The 18,874-nt window shown below is 35.2% G+C and overlaps 1 protein-coding gene across 1 annotated transcript; it reads left to right on the forward strand.

Annotated features, from left to right (window-relative positions):
- Positions 1-423: 423 nt before the first annotated feature.
- On the forward strand, positions 424-17,004 carry gan (gigaxonin). The gene is made up of 13 exons (XM_030137506.1): positions 424-674; positions 1,058-1,267; positions 1,432-1,546; positions 3,132-3,482; positions 4,382-4,450; positions 4,848-4,999; positions 5,082-5,203; positions 6,596-6,708; positions 7,912-8,061; positions 9,831-9,967; positions 12,772-12,906; positions 14,801-14,910; positions 15,971-17,004. Exons 2-13 carry the CDS (start codon positions 1,098-1,100, stop codon positions 16,141-16,143), a joined length of 1,797 nt encoding a protein of 598 aa, XP_029993366.1. The 5' UTR covers positions 424-674; positions 1,058-1,097; the 3' UTR covers positions 16,144-17,004.
- The last annotated feature ends 1,870 nt before the right edge of the window (positions 17,005-18,874 follow it).

Below are 18,874 nucleotides of genomic sequence, written 5' to 3' on the forward strand. Positions count from 1 at the left end.
TTTTTCATTTTTAGCATCCACATAGTGTAAAATAAAACTCAATACCGACCGGGCATAAATGTTTTAGAAGTGCAGTCAAAAGCGGAAGTCTTCTCTCTTGAGCTTTATTTTTTTAAATAATAGTCCCATTCCACTTTGTTGTATTTCATCCTCCGCGTAGCCCTTTCCAACTCTTAACGATATATATTCAAGAGTTTAATTTCTGTGAGATTTCAACGTATCTAAATAATAAATAAAGTGATAAATATTTTAGTTTTTACAGAATAATTATTTGTTTTATACCTTACTTTTCCAACACAGGCTATCAGATTAGAAGTGGTATGCTGCCTATCTTCCATGCTTTCCGCCCAGGTGATGAGTTCAAGTACCAGTTGAATTGTGCAAATTATACATCTGTGGTGATCAAAACAAACATCTATGGTTGGCTTCATTCACTTAACTTGTTAAAGCTTCTTATAGCTAGCACGATAATGACATTTGATACTTTTGTCTTGAAATATAAAAACAGTGTCACTTGATTTTATTCGGTTGCGTTTGGTAAATCGTACAGAACCTGAATGCATCACAGCCCATGTTTTCACGTCCACCTACAACATTGCAGCCTGGAGTGATTCATGTCCTGAAAACACAGGACAGTTTGTGCCTGGGACGAACGGAGGTGCTTTTCGATTAAGGTAAGACACAGGTAAAAATACACTTGCAGAATTAAATGGACATAGACACAAATTTGAACATTTACTGCTATTTCAGGCTGGTGTTTACGTGTTTGTAGCGTTGTGTTTGCTAGTTTGTTTAGCTAACTTTACTGACATTCACTACCTTTGTGTTGATTGTGATTCTCTGACTGACACGTTAATAAAGTGTTCAAAATGAGGTGTTTCTATTTAGTGACATGTCTTTTGTTTTGCTAGTAGCTTAGCTCCATATGTACCATAGTCACAGTGTCAAGAACTGCAGAGAAAACCTCATTCATGCATGTGTTTGTGTTAAAGACACTGTTTTTTTTTATTACTGTTACAAACCTGCTAGAGGTTTCGCCATCTTTTCATATAAACAGGACTAAAAGGGAAGGGTTCAGAACTGTTACAGGCCCAGACATGCCCGATTCGGGTTCGAGGGTGTCGGATCCACAGCACTCCCAGAAACTGCTCCGGGTCCTTCGCTCCTTCTGGCAGGAGCAGAGTTTCCACGACGCGCTGCTGGTGGTGGATGGAGAGGAACTACCTGTCCAGAAGAACATCTTAGCTGCTGCCAGTCCTTATATCAGGTCAGAACCTCCTCCTTTTTTAAATTTTTTTATTTTACAGTCACATCAGCCCTGAAAGCATGTGTTGAAGTAACATGGGTGTGTCCACAGTGACAGTGGAACTGCCCAAAATGGTGGAAAGTGCAGGTGTGGAATGTTCAGCTGTGTTGGTGTTTTAATGTTAGGACCAAGTTAAACTACAATCCTCCGAAGGAAGATGGGTCAACCTACAGGATCGAGCTGCAGGGGGTGTCTATGGCCATCATGAAGGACATCTTAGAATACATTTTCAGTGGTGAAGTAAGTGTGGAGGCTTTCCAAGTCAAAGTGCTGTGTGATTTTTTAGGTGTGGCAACTTCAAGTGATTGTTTATGCCTATTCTTGGTCTGCATCACCCCACCTTCTTTAATATCACTTAGGAAATGTAGCAGACTATAGATAACTCATTTAAGTCATATAAATACACCACCGATAGAATTTAATTTTCTATGTTTGGTTACATGTTTAATGAAACAGATGACGAAGCTGCAAAGTCCTAAATACATACAGTTAAATTAGGCAGTGGATTTGTGGAGCACACACCAGTTTTCTAATTGTTTAGGGCATTCAAGATTTAATCCAAGATTCAAAGCCTTTATTGCCACATGCACAGTGCGCAAACATGTTCCCTGTGCAATGAAATTCATCACAGAATGCCTAATATGTAAAAGGAAGTATAAATTACAGATTTCTTTACTGTCATTTGACTGCACATTGTACATACAGCACAGAGTACATCAAACGAGATTGCGTTCAATGATTAGGGACATCGAATAAATACATGAAAAGTAAAAAAAAAATAAAAATAGAACTTGATAAATAAAATAGTGCAAAAAAACTTTGTGCAATTATAATTGGCGCAACATTGATAGAGTATTTGATACTATTGATAGACAAGAGATTCACGTTAATAAACTACTCTCTAAATTTTAATGCACGTTTGCAAATATACAGAAAAACAAGCTGCTCATCAGAGTATAGAAGGACTGCATACCATAATAATATTCTATTCAGGGATAGCATCACAATATGAAAAAGTACAGGAATAGGAGTTTGATTTGTTGGATCTGTACGCAAAATAAATTTGAAAAGCTGATTTTAAAAAAGTTTTTACTTTGCCTATCACATCAAACTCCCTTAAAGAATATGTAGTAAATCATGTACCAGACAGGCACGAAAAATAAGAACTGCAGGAGTTTTCATTCTATACCAAGTATGAAGAAAATGTCTGAATCTTATTCACAAGTACAAAAACAGAATGTGCTTAACCTGAAACTACACAAACAATTAAACTGTATAACATTTCATGTCTTTATTGACGATGCATATTAAACTCTCACATACTTTTTCTTTCCACTGTATATATGTTACATGTAAGTTTTTCACCAAAACTAGTGCATCTGGCTGTTACAACTAAGTAATAACTAAAGTTCTAAATAGAAAATGTAATTTAATTACTTATTTCTTCTCAATTCAGTATGTATAATAACTTCAATTGATTACAGTTCACCTCCTGAGACCCAGAAATACATTTATATCATCTGTAGTGGACAAGTTTCCCAGCTTTAAAAAAAAAAAAAAAAAATCTGAAGAAACTGTTGCATCATGCTGTTTCCTATCAACACAGTTATTTAATGTAAAAAACAACAACAAACTTTTACTTTCCTGGGTCTCAGGAGACTTGAAAATAAATAGTAGTAGTAGTAACAATAGTAATAATGATGATAATAACAATAATAATAAAGTTACTTTTGTGCTTAAACTACACTTTGCTGTAAACACGTGTTAGTGTCCAACATTCCTTTTCTGTTTACCGTCTTCATGTGTATGTTGTGTCCAACCACAGATCAGTCTGAGTGAAGACACCGTCCAGGACATGGTCCAGGCCTCAGACCTGCTGCTCATCACAGACCTGAAGTTGCTCTGTTGCCAGTTCTTGGAGAGTTGCATCAGTGCAGAGAACTGCATCGGTATCCGCCTCTTCTCCCTGCACTACTGCCTGTACCACGTCCACTACGTCGCCACCGAGTTCTTACAGACGCATTTCCGGGACGTGGCGCTCACCGAGGAGTTCAGAGAGTTGCCTCATGAGCGTCTCTGTGAAGTTCTGGCAATGGAGAAGCTGAATGTGGGCAACGAGAAGCATGTCCTGGAGGCGGTGGTGCGATGGTTCGGTCATGACCCAGAGGATCGAAGGGTGAGGAACACACACATTAGACTGAAAAGATAGAACAGAAGGAGTTTGGATCTGTGTGTTTGTGGGTCCTCTGTGATCTGTGAGTTATAATATACATGTGTAAATGATAAATGAGGCAGAATATGGTTAAAAATGCACTTGTTTTTCAGAAGAAATTTCAGGGTGTTCATGTTATTCACGTGTTTTTAAAGGATAGTTTGTAAATATAAACATTTTCACAATGTAATTTAACTTTTTCCATTGTTATTATTATTATTATTATTATTATTGGTCTGGTTCACTTGAGATCATATTGGGCTGAATGTGGAGCCTGAACTAAAATGAGTTTAGAATAGAATAGAATAGAATAGAATAGAATACCCTTTATTTGGTGCTCCAGTCAGTGCAGCAATATTAATAAAACACCAATACGTCTTAAGAAAAAGAATAGAGCAAATATAAAATTACAAAAACAAAAAATAAAATAAGAAAATAGAATATAAAATTTTACAAAAGTAATAAATATAAAAAATAAACATAAGATATGAGTAGACACAATATTAACAGTATTAACAGTATGTATTACCTATGAAACAGTATGTATATCTATGAACTCGGATCTATTTAAAAATAGTGCATTTATGTTTTGATAAATATTGAATAAATCTTGCATTGTTATTGTAGAACAGAAGATTATTCCACAACTTTTTGCACATAATTCACATTTGGACCCCCCTGGTGTGGTAGTTTTACAGGAGAGCTGTATTCAATATATATGTCTTCAGTACAACGCACCTCTGACATTAACAACACTGCAATTTCTAAGTCTCATTATTGAATATTATTAGAAATATTAAACACTTCATGCTCATGTTTGTGTGATAAAGCCTGTAATTGAGTCGGATCCATGTGATGTGCAGGTCCACATGAAGGAGGTGATGTCTGCGGTGTGGCTTCAGGGTCTGGATGTGAGTTACATCAGAGAACAGGTAAACACAATGTAACCTCCACGTTTTCACATAATTATATGTGTAATTATATTGAAGGCAATAAGTTAACCAAAAAAAGATGATGTACAAAAATTTCATCATGTCTCTTTAACACTTTATAGCCGAAATGCAGCAGGAAGAAGACGAGTTTATATTGTCCGACTCCAAATGTATACGACTAATGTATACAGTCCATTAAAAAGGAGAAAAAAAGAGAGAACAAATTATAACATTCCATCAATAAGTATTACTGTTGGACTCCTGTTCATAGGTACTATATATGTGGAAAATAAGGTTTTTATACATCTTCTTAAATTTTATGATGACATACGGTATAAAAATGAGTGGAATATCTAGTATATAAATCCATTGTGTGTCTTGCGTCGTGTCCCGTCAGACCTTGGGGGAACCGCTGATGAGGGAGGTGATCAGGGAGTACTGTCAGCCGGTGCTGGCGGCTGGGCAGCTGCATGGCGAGGCGTTGTTGGCCGCCTTCAAACCTCGAGGTTACTCTGAGTGCATCGTCATCGCTGGAGGAGAGGATCGCAAGTAAGGAGCCTCAAAAGAACCGACGCTGGGCCTTTAAACGCTGGAAAACACGATTCAAAGTGACGAGTTTGTTTGTGTTCAGGAACAGGAAGCCTACCGCTGTGACTCGGTGCATGTGTCCGCTGTACGACACCAACAGACAGGCCTGGATCGAACTGCAGCCCATGAGCACCGCCCGCCTCGGCCACGGGGTGGTGGCCGCAGGTCAGGACGGGGTCGACACACAACGAACACAGCAGTGGACAAAAGGGTTTATTCACCACATGCATTTGTGGTTTATTACATTAAGAATCACTGTTAAGTCATTGAACTGCGCTCAGTATTGTTCCATTCTCCAACCCACATGCTTCGTCTGCACATGCTCAGTTCCATCAAAGTCAAACCTGGATGTTTACTTCATAAAAAACCCTAACCCACAAAGACTGAAAAAGAAAATCTGCATTTACATATCATCAAATGCACCACATGATTGAAAAAGAGCAGAAGGATGAACAATCGTACATGTTCTGCCCCATTTGAACTAAATACTTGTATATTTGCACCAGTAATTGTGAAATCAACCTCTTCAACTCACACTGTCTTAACCATTAAGAACTCAGCTGTTTCTGTAGTGACTTCTACAGGCCTTTTTCTCCACATTTAAGTTTTTCCAAGTCATTAATTATCGTTTATTACAATGTTATCCTCTGCAATCAAGTATTTTCCTGAATTTAATTCACTGATCATGTAGACGTTCATAAAAGCTCTGAGTAAATCACTGGACTGAAAGCAAAGTATGGGGATATTGTTTTATTCTCAGTTATCAATGCACACTGTTTGTGTACTTAATGCTTAGTTTAGTTTAGTTTAGTTTATTTATTTAATTAATTAATTCATAAGATAAAAGAAAGAGAAAAAGAAAATCTGCGTTTACAGTATATGTCAGTAAATGCACCACATTATGAATGAAAAGGAACAGAAAGAAAAACAATGTTTTATTTTCTTCCTCTTTAACAAAATACTTGTGCATTTACAGTTGTAATTTCGAACAGAACTGTGAAACTCACCTCTGATTAGATTAGATTAGACTTTAATGATCCCACAACAGGGAAATGTGCTGGTCAAGGCAGCAACAAAATAAAATGCAAGAAGAAAACTGTGCAGGATAAAGATAAACAATAAAAAAAATAATAATACAATGTCTGCTATCTGGAAGCACTTTAGAAAGAAAAATCCCAGAACAAAGTAGCTTAAGATAAACTTAAAACATGCAAATAATAAACTAAAATAACATTTTAGATCATTTTAAAAATGAATTTACCAAGATAATGTCCTTTGAAACACATCCAGGACATGAGATGATGAAACTATCAAGAGTTACTTTTTTTTTATCTTGTTGACAATAAACATAAAAAAATCATTTGCATTTGTTTGTGTCAGACCTGAAACGCATAAAACATTTTTGCACAAATATATTATGATGATATTTGAGATTGTGTAAAATTTTAAGGGTGTCCCAAAACTGTTTTTCCACCAGAACTGATCCATAAAACCCATCTGGTACTAAACTAGCTCTGTTCTATCATTGAGTTTTTTTCATATCCTGTGTTTTTTCAGAGGGTTTTCTGTTCGTAATGGGAGGAACAGATGAACATAACACCGTCCTGGACACTGGAGAGAAATACGACCCTGACACCAACAGCTGGAGTCCCATACCCCCGATGCAACAGGTAGGACTCACCTCAGGTGGGTTTGTGTGCTACGGTGGCCTCAAGGGTCAAAACACAGTTCAGAAAACACAGTAGCAATTCACACAAGTACAGCTACATGACATGGAAAACCAACAACATTTGACAACATAGCTCTTAAATGTATTTACTAAAATGACATTAGCTTTTCTGAAATATCAGGGCAACCATAAGTATGATTCCTAAGGCATTAACATCTAGAATGGTGGTGTTGAACTCGTTTTAGTTCAATATGATCTCAAGTGGGTCAGACCAGTAAAATAATAACAGAATAACCTATAAATAATGACAACTTTCAACTTTTATCTATGTTTTAGTGTGAAAAAAGTTAAATTATATCATGGAAATGTTTACATCTACAAACTGTCTTTTGAAAAAATGCAAATAACATAAACACCTGAAATTATTATAACACATTAATAATATTAATTTTAACTATGTCTTAGTTTATCATTTACACAGGCAGAATATTGTTAAAATTACATTTGTTACTATTAAGACTTTTCAGGTTGTTCATGGTTGTTTATGTTGTTGCCTTTTTTTGTGAAATGCTAGTTTGTAAATATAAATATTTTCATCATGTAATTTTACTTTTTTTTCATTAAATTTGCAGTTCTTATTATTTATGGGTTCTTATGTTATTATTTTACTGGTCTGACCCACTTGAGATCATACTGGGTCAGTTTTGGCCTGCGAGCCGTATGTTTGACACCCCAGATCTAGAATAAAATACTGAATGTAGTTACAGACAATATTCTTTTTTTTCCATCTTTGGTGTCCTTTTTTCATTTAATTCTTTATTCTATAGGAATTATAGGTGTAGAAATAGGTGAGCATGAAGATGAAAGCGGTGACATGTGGACTTTTTATAAATTAAGTTTAGAAAACGTCATCAGTCCATTGTAAGGAGTGTGTCTCCTGCCATGTTAGATGCTTAGTTGCTGTTGTTCTCCCTCATGGCCACTAGATGGCAGCAGTGTTACAGAAAACAGCATCCACAGCAGCAGAACCAGGTCACATTACTAAGATGAACAACTTCTGTGCTCATATTAGGTGTGATGTATGCAGATGTCAACCTTCAGGTGATGGTAGTGACACAATGAGCTTTAGAAAGACACAAGATGTGGAAGAACTGACTCAGACAAGCTCATCATCAGACTGATGTCGTGTCTCTGGCGAACACAGGCTCGGCAGAACTTCGGTGTGGTGGAGCTGGACGGTCTGATCTACGTCCTGGGAGGAGAGAGTGATGTGACAGAGCTGATCACTGTGGAAGTGTTTGACCCACACTGCAACACGTGGAAAATGCAGAACAGTATGACTATGATTCGCAAGGTATACACACACACACACATAAATCCAGATGACAGCCAATAAGCAGGCAGGTTGGAATGTTTTCTCTGGTGAAAACACTTGTTTACCCTGTGACGTCATGACAACCTGAGGCAAATCTGACACTAATATGAGACTAGAAGGTGAAGAGAGGGATGAGACTTACCATGCTAATGCTAATGCTATCAAAAACTTACTGAAAACACCAACCAAACAGACATTTTAAATGTTATCACATATGACTGGTAGGAACTACATTATATGGACAAAAGTATGTGGACACATTGAATTCAGGTGTTTCTTTTCAAACAGGGGTCTGGGATACAAAACAATGATGACTAATGTCAGAATATAGTTTTATATTATGGGATAAATGTCATTGCATTGGTTAGTTTGGGTTAAATTGTTATCTTTGTTTCCAAAATACCCCAGAGATGGTTTTGACTTAATTTCTCTCAACATTGATTTTAATTATGAAGGTTTCTTTTTTTTTGGCAGACAGAAGGAAAAAAGCTAACTTAATTAATTTTTTTACCTTAACATGTTTTCAGTTTACAGGTTGTAGCCGAAACATGTCAAGGTAAAAAAAAAAAAACAACTTTTTTCCTTCTGTCTGACAAAAAAGAATTAGAAACCGTAATAAGTTCTAGTAGAGAATATAAACCTAATGGGACTATTGATTAATTTTTTTTTTTGTTTGTTTTTTAAACCATGACTGATTTTAAATGTTCTATCTCTAAATTTCTAAAATATTTTTTCATGCTCTGACTGTAAATAAGGATTCTCTACAACAACTAACCATCTACTTTCTTCACATCTCACTAAGGAAGAAAAATCTCCCATTAAACTTTAAGGAAATATTGATGTTTATTCAATTCAGTTGTATTTGTAGAGCCCAATATCACAACAAGGTTGCCTCACAGGGCTGTACAGAATTAATTGAATATGAAAATAAGCAACAGTCAAATTATTAGTTTGGTAAACAGTCCATGAAGCAAATGGATTCATGTGTCGGGCATTCCCCGTCCTTAGACCCTCCTTCTTGGGAAGGAAAAACTCCAAAAAACCCAGTGGGAAAAGAGAAACCTCAGGGAGAACCACAGTGAAGGAGAGATCCACTTCCATTAAACTTTAAGGAAATATTGATGTTTCTAAATTATATGGACATAAATATTGGGACACATCATGTCTACAGCTGTAAGATGTCCTGTCCATGATGATTTGAGATAAAAATATAAATATTTTATTATTTCATTTCATTATTGTTTTGTATCCCAGACCCCAGTTAGAAAAGTAACACCTGAATTCAACGTGTCCACATACTTTTGTCCACATAGTGTTGTTCCTATCGTCATATATATTATAACATTTAAAAAGTCTGTTTGGTTGGTGTTTTCATTAGGTTTTTCATAGCATTAGCATTAGCATTAGCATGGTAAGTCTCATCCCTCTCTTCCCCCTCTAGTCTCACATTAGCGTCAGATTGGCCTCAGGTTGTCATGACGTCACAGGGTAAACAAGTGTTTTCACCAGAGAAAACATTCCAACCTGCCTGTTTGTTGGCTGTCATCTGGGCTTTAGTCTTTAGGGTATTAGACAGGTTATGCACAAACACCCACCTGATCTGACCCTGCAGGACGGACCTGGGGCCATCGTCAGCCCCTGTCCGGGCTTGTTCAGAGAGGACACTCAGGCGTTTTCCACAGCTGTTCGGTTTCCGCAGTCGTGCTGTGACCTGTTACAGCTCTGTGTGTTTCTTCTGTTTCCATCAGGTCGGCTGCTACGCCACCATGAACAAGAAGATCTATGCCATGGGTGGGGGCTCCTATGGGAAACTCTTTGACTCTGTTGAATGCTTTGACCCCAAAACCCAGCAGTGGACGGGCCTGTGTCCCCTGAAAGAACGACGGTAAACAACCTAAACAAAACACACAACATCATCAACCAGAGCATGTGTGGAACTTAATACCTCCTGTTTTTATTATATTTATTTACTCTTGGTTTTGTTTCTTAACCTCCTGAGACCCAGCTATGTTTTTTTGGTCCATATTTGTGCACAAGAGTTCTGCAGCTTTATCTTAAAAAAATAAATAAATAAATAAAAGCCATTGCAAAGGACATTCAGAGAAAAACAAAGAAAATGTATCTGGAAAAAATGCTTCAGTGTCATGTTGTTTTCAGCCTAGACTAATTTTCTTTTTTTTTTTTTTTCATTTTGTTTGTATTGGAAAAGGTCACAAAATACCTTCAACATTACCTTTCATACATATGTTATCTATTAGAATCTTTTTTGTATTTCTTATTTTATACATGCAGAAGTGTAAAAAAAAACAACAACCAAAAAACGAACATATGAACTGGGTGTTTACAGTTTCAGTATTTCTCACTTAAAAACAATCATAGTGTTATAATACCTCTGGGTTCTTTAAACATTACATGTGTTTATGCTAAAAAACATAAAACGAAGAATAAGTACCAGAAGATTATAAAAAAGGACATTTTTAGAGGAGTGATACAAATTCTGGGCGGCTAGAGGATACAAACTTAATCCATTTATCCCAAATACAATAATATTTAACCCTCTGTATTCTGATAGAATAAGTCAATTTTTCCATTTTGAATATTTGCCAGATGATCTTCCAATCTTCTATTGTTAGTGGAGTTCGGTTTAACCTCCTTCTTGTAATGGATTTCTTGCTGGCTGCTGAAAGTGTCTGTAATATTTTTGTATCCTCCCTCTCTTCTAGTACAGCGACATCACCAAGATATAGATTTCCAAAGTTATCGCTAATATGAACCTTAAAGACTGATATTAAAGTCCAGTCTAGACTATTTTTCATGAAAAAATCAGAAATTTGTATTCTCCTGGGTCTCAGGAAGTTAAAGATGTTTTTGTCTCACGTTATCAGGTCCTTGTAGTATTGATACTCCAAACTTTGAACAACCATACCAGAAAAGTCATACCAGAAAACCCCTCCAGCTACAAAACTACAGGAAAATCAGAATCAGGATACTTTATTAATCTCAGGGGAAACTGTTGTGTGTTACAGTAGCTCCGTATAAGTATAAGGAAAAGCAGCAGGAAAGAAATTATAAATATTACAAAAGTATACACAGACAGACTTTACTGATCCCAAACCATGTTGTTTTGTTTTTATGTTTTTATGCTTTTATATTTTTATGTGATAGGTAGAGAACACATTTTGTCTTTTAATTCTCCTTTCTTTTTAATCTAACTTATTCTTAGCAACTTATACTCTGCATTTTTTTTTATTGTTTGTTGTTATGGTATGACTGGTTTTGTGGAGCGGTGACCGTATTTTGAATTTCCCCTTGGGGGTTAATAAAGTCTATCTATCTATCTATCTATCTATCTATCTATCTATCTATCTATCTATCTATCTATCTATCTATCTATCTATCTATCTATCTATCTATCTATCTATCTATCTATCTATCTATCTATCTATCTATCTATCCTGGGAAAGTATAATGTAGCAGCAGCATGACAGACATTGAAAATAGAATATAAGAATAAAAATATAATACTAGAGTAAACACACTATACATAATAAATTAGAAGTAAAAAAGAAAATTGGTAGAAAATCTGGACAATCAAACACTAAACTGTAATGTGCAAAGTAAAATTTCAGTAAGATGGTGGTGCATACATATTAAAGTACACAAATATAAAGTTCTAAATATGGACATATATTATAGCTCTAAATATATGTATGTATATATATATTTATTTATAAACACTATTAAAATTAGAACAAATGTAAACATTTTCATAATATAATTTTACCTTCTTTTTTTTACTCTAAAAGAGAGACAAATATTTGGGAGTTGTCATTCTTTAGATGTTATTATTTTACTGGTTGGATCAACTTTGATTGATTGATTGATGTATTTATTTCGAACATGAATGTCAAACAGAAGAAAATAAATAAACAAAACACTTAAGCATAAGACATATAATACATATTCGAAAGGGAGTGAGAAGAAGTACAACTTATAAACTCCACCCCTTCTCCTTATATAATTAATAACAATAATAACCTTCCTCGTCTAATCCTATCTATACACTATGCCATAATATGACTGATAGTTACTAGTAAATAATTTGGTTTCCGGCTTTATATTATTATGAACAAATATAATATGATTTACATAAACACATGATACAATATGTAAATATATATGTAAATACATATACATACACAGATCTATACACACATATACACTTACATATATACACACACACATACACACCTATACATACATATACACACACTTACCACATATTTGTACATCTTTAGAACATCCAGTGATCCCCAAGCCCTCCCTCATCCCTGTACCTCTGAAAAATTGTGTCTTTGTACCTCTTTTTAAATTCTTTCATGCTTGGACATTGCTTTAACTCTATATTAAATTTGTTTCACAGTCTCATCCAGCTGACAGAAACACAAAAACCCTTCCTAGTCATGCATATAAATTCCATTCCTCCTCCTTTAGATCGTATCAGGGTGTATGTGGCCCCTGAACTAAACTAGAGTTACTATTGTAGTAACATTGGTCCAAAATGGTGCAAAAACAACAGAAGTCCATCCCACCCAGCCTCCAGAAGCCTGATCTTTGACCTGATCACCCAGTCCAGGTGTGTAATAGATTACACACACTTCCTGACGTTCTGACTGGTTTTCCGTTCAGGTTTGGGTCGGTGGCGTGCGGCGTCGGGCAGGAGCTCTACGTGTTCGGTGGCGTGAGAAGCCAAGAGAACGACAACCCAGAGCAACGACAGATGTTGACCTGCAAGTCTGAGTTCTATCACGACGAGATACGGAGGTCAGTGAGGAACAGATCAATATGTTCCACACACTCTGTCATGTATCTGGTGTTTTATTTAGTATTATTTATCATCCTTTACTACCTCTACAATAACATGTAAATATAGAACCCCTCCAACTCCTGTTTACATGACACTGTCTGCACTGGATTTACTGTGAACATATTGTTTATTTATTTTCTGCTTAGATCTTTTCTAATAAGTCCCCTGTTTTTATACGTACTGTCCTGTTTTCAACTAATGCTGCTCACATGTGTCTTAAATTACCCCCTGGGGACAAATAAAGTTTTCTGAATCTGAATACTCAGCAAAGGTCAAAGGTTAATGACATAAATCAACAGGTTTGTTTAAAGTATTAACACAGTACTATAAATGCTCTGTGAACACAAAACACATTTAAACGAAGGACTTTTCTAAAATATAATGAAAAAAAGGTATGTGTTGTTGTATCAGAGATTTGTAAAATAAAAATTCCATTCCTTACTACCTACCATGTTCCACTGTGCAGAATCACATCTCTGAGGAGTGAAGGCAGCACTTTTTCTTCATGCATTTATTCGCATCATTTCCTCTTTGAGAATCATAAATTAAATCAGTGGTTCTCACACTTTTCCTTCTGGCCCCCACGAGCCCCAACAAAATTGTAAACTTGGTTGAATTATAACCGTTGTTGAAAGAAACATCAATATTATAACCGTTCGTTTTACTTTTCGTTAAATAATCTGTTGTGCAAATGAAACACTACTTGCATTTTTACTTGAACAATAGAAATAAACTCAACTAGACCCTGAGACAATACTTTACCAAATAAAAATATGAAATGTGCAAACATCTTGTTATAACTTTGACAGTAAAACTAGTTTTTGAGGAAAACTGGCAGATTTTTGGTGATAAAGATGATCAATAAAATGCAGTAATGTTGTACATTTTTCTTTTCACCTCCGTGAAATACTTGTCTATTCTCCAAACTTTCACTTTTTGTCAAGTAACTGATCAACAGTGCACAACCATAGGGTGGGGAGGGTAGATCAGGGATGTCAACTCAGTTTAGTTCAGGTTCCACATTCAGACCAATATGATCTAAAACTGGTCAGACCAGCCAAATAATAACATAAATATTGAGAGGTACACATTTGTTTCTTTTTTTTTGTATTTGTTCGTTTTAATGCGCAAAAGTCAAATTAAATCATGAAAAGGTTTACATTCACAAACTATCCTTTCACAAAAGTGAATAACCTGAACAAACAGAAATTTATAAAGGAAAGTAAGTGTAATTTTAACAATATTCTGCTGCAGTTTATCATTTACACATGATCATTAAAACTTACAGATCACAGTGGATCTACAAATACACAACATTTAATAACAGGAAGAATGTTGGTAAAATTGCACTTATTTTTCTTCAGACATTTCATGTTCATATTTGTTCATGTTATTCACATTTTTTGTGAAAGGATGCTTTGTAAATGTAAACATTTTCATGTAATTAAACTTTTTTATGTTAAAACAAAGAGAAAAGTTTGTAGTTGTTATTGTTTATAGGTTATTATGATTTTGGTCTGATCCACTTGGAACCTGAACTGAAATGATTTTGTCCTTAATTGTTAATATCTTCAGTGTAACTTTCATAAATTCATCCTGTGAGACAGATTGGACCTTTTGGTGAGCCGATTTTGTCCCACGGGCCATATGTTTGACACCCCTGTTGTAGATGTTCCATAAACATGATAAACATTATTATTGAAGGTTTCTCGTCCCTCCTTATTTGTTTTCTCTTCATTCTCAACTGAAGACACTGAGGAACATAAACATTATTGGAATGAACAGAATTAAAGCCTCCGTGCCGGTGTCTTGTTCTGTTTATGACCCTTGTGTTGTTGTGTGACGGTGCAGGTGGATGTTTCTGGACGACCAGAACCTGTGTATCCAGACCAGCTCGTCCTTTGTGTACGGCGCCGTTCCCATCGGCGCCTGCATCTATGTGGTTGGAGACCTGGACACAGGTGAGCATCAGATAAACACAACAGCACCACCACCAGCCTCTGCTCTGTTCAGTTTAACAGCAAAAACACTTAAAAAAGACAAAAAGACTGTATGAAAATATCACACAAAATGCTGAAAAATGCAACAAGCTACAGAATAAAATATTAAATATACATATTCTATACTATAGTACAACTAAAACTACTGGAATATACAAAAAATATCTACAGACAAGATAGGATATATACAGGTAATATAGGACATATACATATAGGCTATATACAGGCAATATAGGATATATACATATAGGATATATACAGGTAATATAGGATATATACAGGCAATATAAGATATATACAGGTAATGTAATATAGGATATATGCAGGCAATATAGGATATATGCAGGCAATATAGGGTATATACAGGTCATAGGATATATACAGGCAATATAGGATATATACAGGTAATATACTATAGGATATATACAGACAATGTAGGATATATACAAGTAATATAGGATATATACAGGTAATGTAATATAGGATATATACAGGTAATGTAGGATATATGCAAGTAATATAGGATATATACAGGTAATGTAATATAGGATATATACAGGTAATGTAGGATATATGCAAGTAATATAGGATATATACAGGTAATGTAATATAGGATATATGCAGGCGATATAGGGTATATACAGGTCATAGGATATATACAGGCAATATACTATCGGATATATACAGACAATGTAGGATATATACAATCAATATAGGATATATACAGGCGATATAGGGTATATGCAGGTCATAGGATATATACAGATAATATAGGATATATACAGGTGATATAGGGTATATACAGGTCATAGGATATATACAGATAATATAGGATATATACAGGTGATATAGGGTATATACAGGTAATATAGGATATATACAGGCAATATAGGATATATACAGGTAATGTAATATAGGATATATACAGGTGATATAGGGTATATACAGGTAAGATTAGTAAAATAAGGTGCAGAACTGGACCTGCGTTGCCGTCAGTGGTGGATGTTTGTCGTGTGCACAGGTACGAGCTTCGACTACATCCGGGAGTTCCGCCGCAGCACAGGGACGTGGCATCGCACCAGACCCATGTTACCCAGCGACCTGTCCAAAACCGGCTGCGCTGCGCTTCGCTTCGCCAACTGTAAACTGTTCCGCCTCCAGCTGAACCAGGGCATGTTCCGAATCCGAGTGTGACCCGGACACGTCGTCTCTGAACTGCTTCACGTTTGCACACTGGTACCGTCGACCTGCTGTAAGTCCGGTTACATCGACCCAACGAACACATAGGGTTCGATCTGTTTTTAATTTAAGAGACATTCCTCATTTTTAATGATTACTTTTGATCTGCTGCTTGATGACAAATCACTTTATAAAAGAAACAACATGTAATCACTAATATACTGTAATGCACAGTTAGGAGGGGTTGTTTAAATACCTAATGCCCATATTTGGGTTTCTAGGTTAGTTTTGTGCTTCTGTGATGAACTTTCGTCTTCGTGTTTGGATGCAGTGGAGTCTGAGAGTGGTCACTTTGTGTTGGACATTTATAGTGTTTATATATGGAGAAATCCACTGTTAGGGGCCATTAACTTCCCTAGGTATATTTCACTGCTCTAAGCATCGATAAAGAAACGGCAAAATGGTCAAAAGTAGGATCTGAGCAACTTTCTGAACAACCACATTTCAACCAGTCCAGCATCTATGGGAGTAAAACATTATTACCACCTGTCTAATAAGGTGTAGGTTCCCTTTGTTCCACAAAAACAGCTCTGACCCAAGGCCTAGACTCCACCGGCCCACTACAAGTGTGTGTGGTATCTGGACCATGACATTACAGCCGATCCATGAAGTCCTGGAAGTAAAGAGGTGGACCTCCATGGATCACATTTATTCGTTCATCACTTCCTGCAGATGATCAGCTGTCAATAAAGTGACCAAAAATGAACATTTACTAATCGAACTCACCAAAAAAATTATTACAAATTAATGCAGAAGAATATGGTAGTCAACAAAATGAACAAAAACTGACTAAAATATACAACAAAATTAACAAAAAATGCAAAAAAAAAACAAAAAAAACAAAAAACAACGAACAAGATTATCAACAAAATGAACAAAAAATGGAAAAAAGTAAATAAAAACTGACCAAACTAACCAACAAATAAATATAACAAATAAGAAAAAACACGATCGTCCCAGAAGTAGAGAGTTGAACCTCCATGGATCAGATTGATATGTTCAACAGCTCCCATAGATGCTCAGTTGTCAGTAGAATTAACAAAAATGAACAAATACTGATCAAACTAACCCTTAAAATGAATAAAAATTAATGCGAGTGTAAACAAAATTAACCCAACAGTCAACACAATGAATAAATCGCCAAAATTGAGCAAAAACTGAGCAAAAACTGATTAAAATATGCAACAAAATTAATAAAAGAAGAATATGATTGTCAACAAAATGAACCCAACAGTCAACATGATAAACCATCGTAGACGGTCATTTCCTTTATATTATGAACCTCGTCAAACTCACTCAGTTCCATGTATTGTTCATTTTGCTGCTTCAGCGCATCAGCTTCAACGACTAAATGTTCACTTGCTGCCTAATCTATCCAACCCAGTGACAGGTGGAATGAAATAGTTAATATTATTTGCACTTCTCCTGTCAGTGTCACAGTGTTGTTTGGTGTCTTTTAACAGTATGGGAGATGAGTCAAATACATTTTGTGTTGAACTGAACGACAGCATGTTTTTGGCTTAATGTCATCGCCACAGTGCAGGGACTGTTTTTACTCATATTTTTTTACTTCGTCGTCAATTCAACATCTTTTCTATGAGTTTCTGCTCAGTTGGTTTGTAGACATGGGTCTGACTATGGATAAACAATTTAACACTTTTGTCTTTTTTTAATTGTTGTTAATAACCTGTGGAAGCCAATTTCAGCCACTGTGGTTAAAAAAAGATCATGTAAGTCAAATATTAACTTAGTATCACAAAATATTGAAATGTCTAGAATGTTTTAGATTAGATTAGATTAGATTAGATTAATGAAAAACTGGAATTGCACATTGGAAAGTACCAGTAGAAACAACAAGTTTCTACTGGTACTAATTTTTATTAACTGGTTCTAATTTTTAAATTTGATCCTGTTTGATTATTAATTTGTTCATACATCTCTCTAATTGTGTTGCTTCTGTTTTAGTGTTTTTACTTGCTTCGTGTATCCTGCTATTGTGCCCTCTGTCAAAGCACGTTGTAAACTTTGTTTTTAAAGGTGCTATACAAATAAAGTTATTATTATTATTATTATTATTATTATTATTATAAGTAGCAAAGTAGAAATAATAAATAAAAATAAATAGCTCATTTTGTTATAATATATTATAATATGCACAATACATATATATGTATACTTTAACCCTTTCATGCATGAATTATGAGAACCTTAATCACAATTTTTTTCCTGAGTGTTTTTATTCCTCTTTACATTTGAAAAAACAGCTATGTGATTGAAACATTTTTTTATGAACCTATTTTTCATGGAGTTACAAAAATGTTCACTCAGCTGGATACCATGCGTTTAAATTTTAAAGCAAAGAAACATGCGTTTACTTACATACTGTGTGAAAACTATGAAATAAATCCATTTTTAATACAGCTAATCTGATGTTTTTTCACATTTTAAGATACTGTAATACTAGTTATTACTCACTCGTATTATATGCACAAAAAAAACTTGTTATTTACAGTCTAATAACAATTGAATCACACTCAAATATGTTACTGCAGATCAGGTTTATCAAGAACAGGAAAGTTACAGTAATGGTATGAATGTCAGTGTATGTGATGATAGTGTCCACTGTGTTGGTTAATGTGGAACTAAAACAACAAAATCCATGAATATACAAGAAAACAGCTGTAGA

The sequence above is a fragment of the Sphaeramia orbicularis genome, chromosome 6 (assembly GCF_902148855.1).
Source record: "Sphaeramia orbicularis chromosome 6, fSphaOr1.1, whole genome shotgun sequence".
NCBI lineage: Eukaryota > Metazoa > Chordata > Actinopteri > Kurtiformes > Apogonidae > Sphaeramia > Sphaeramia orbicularis.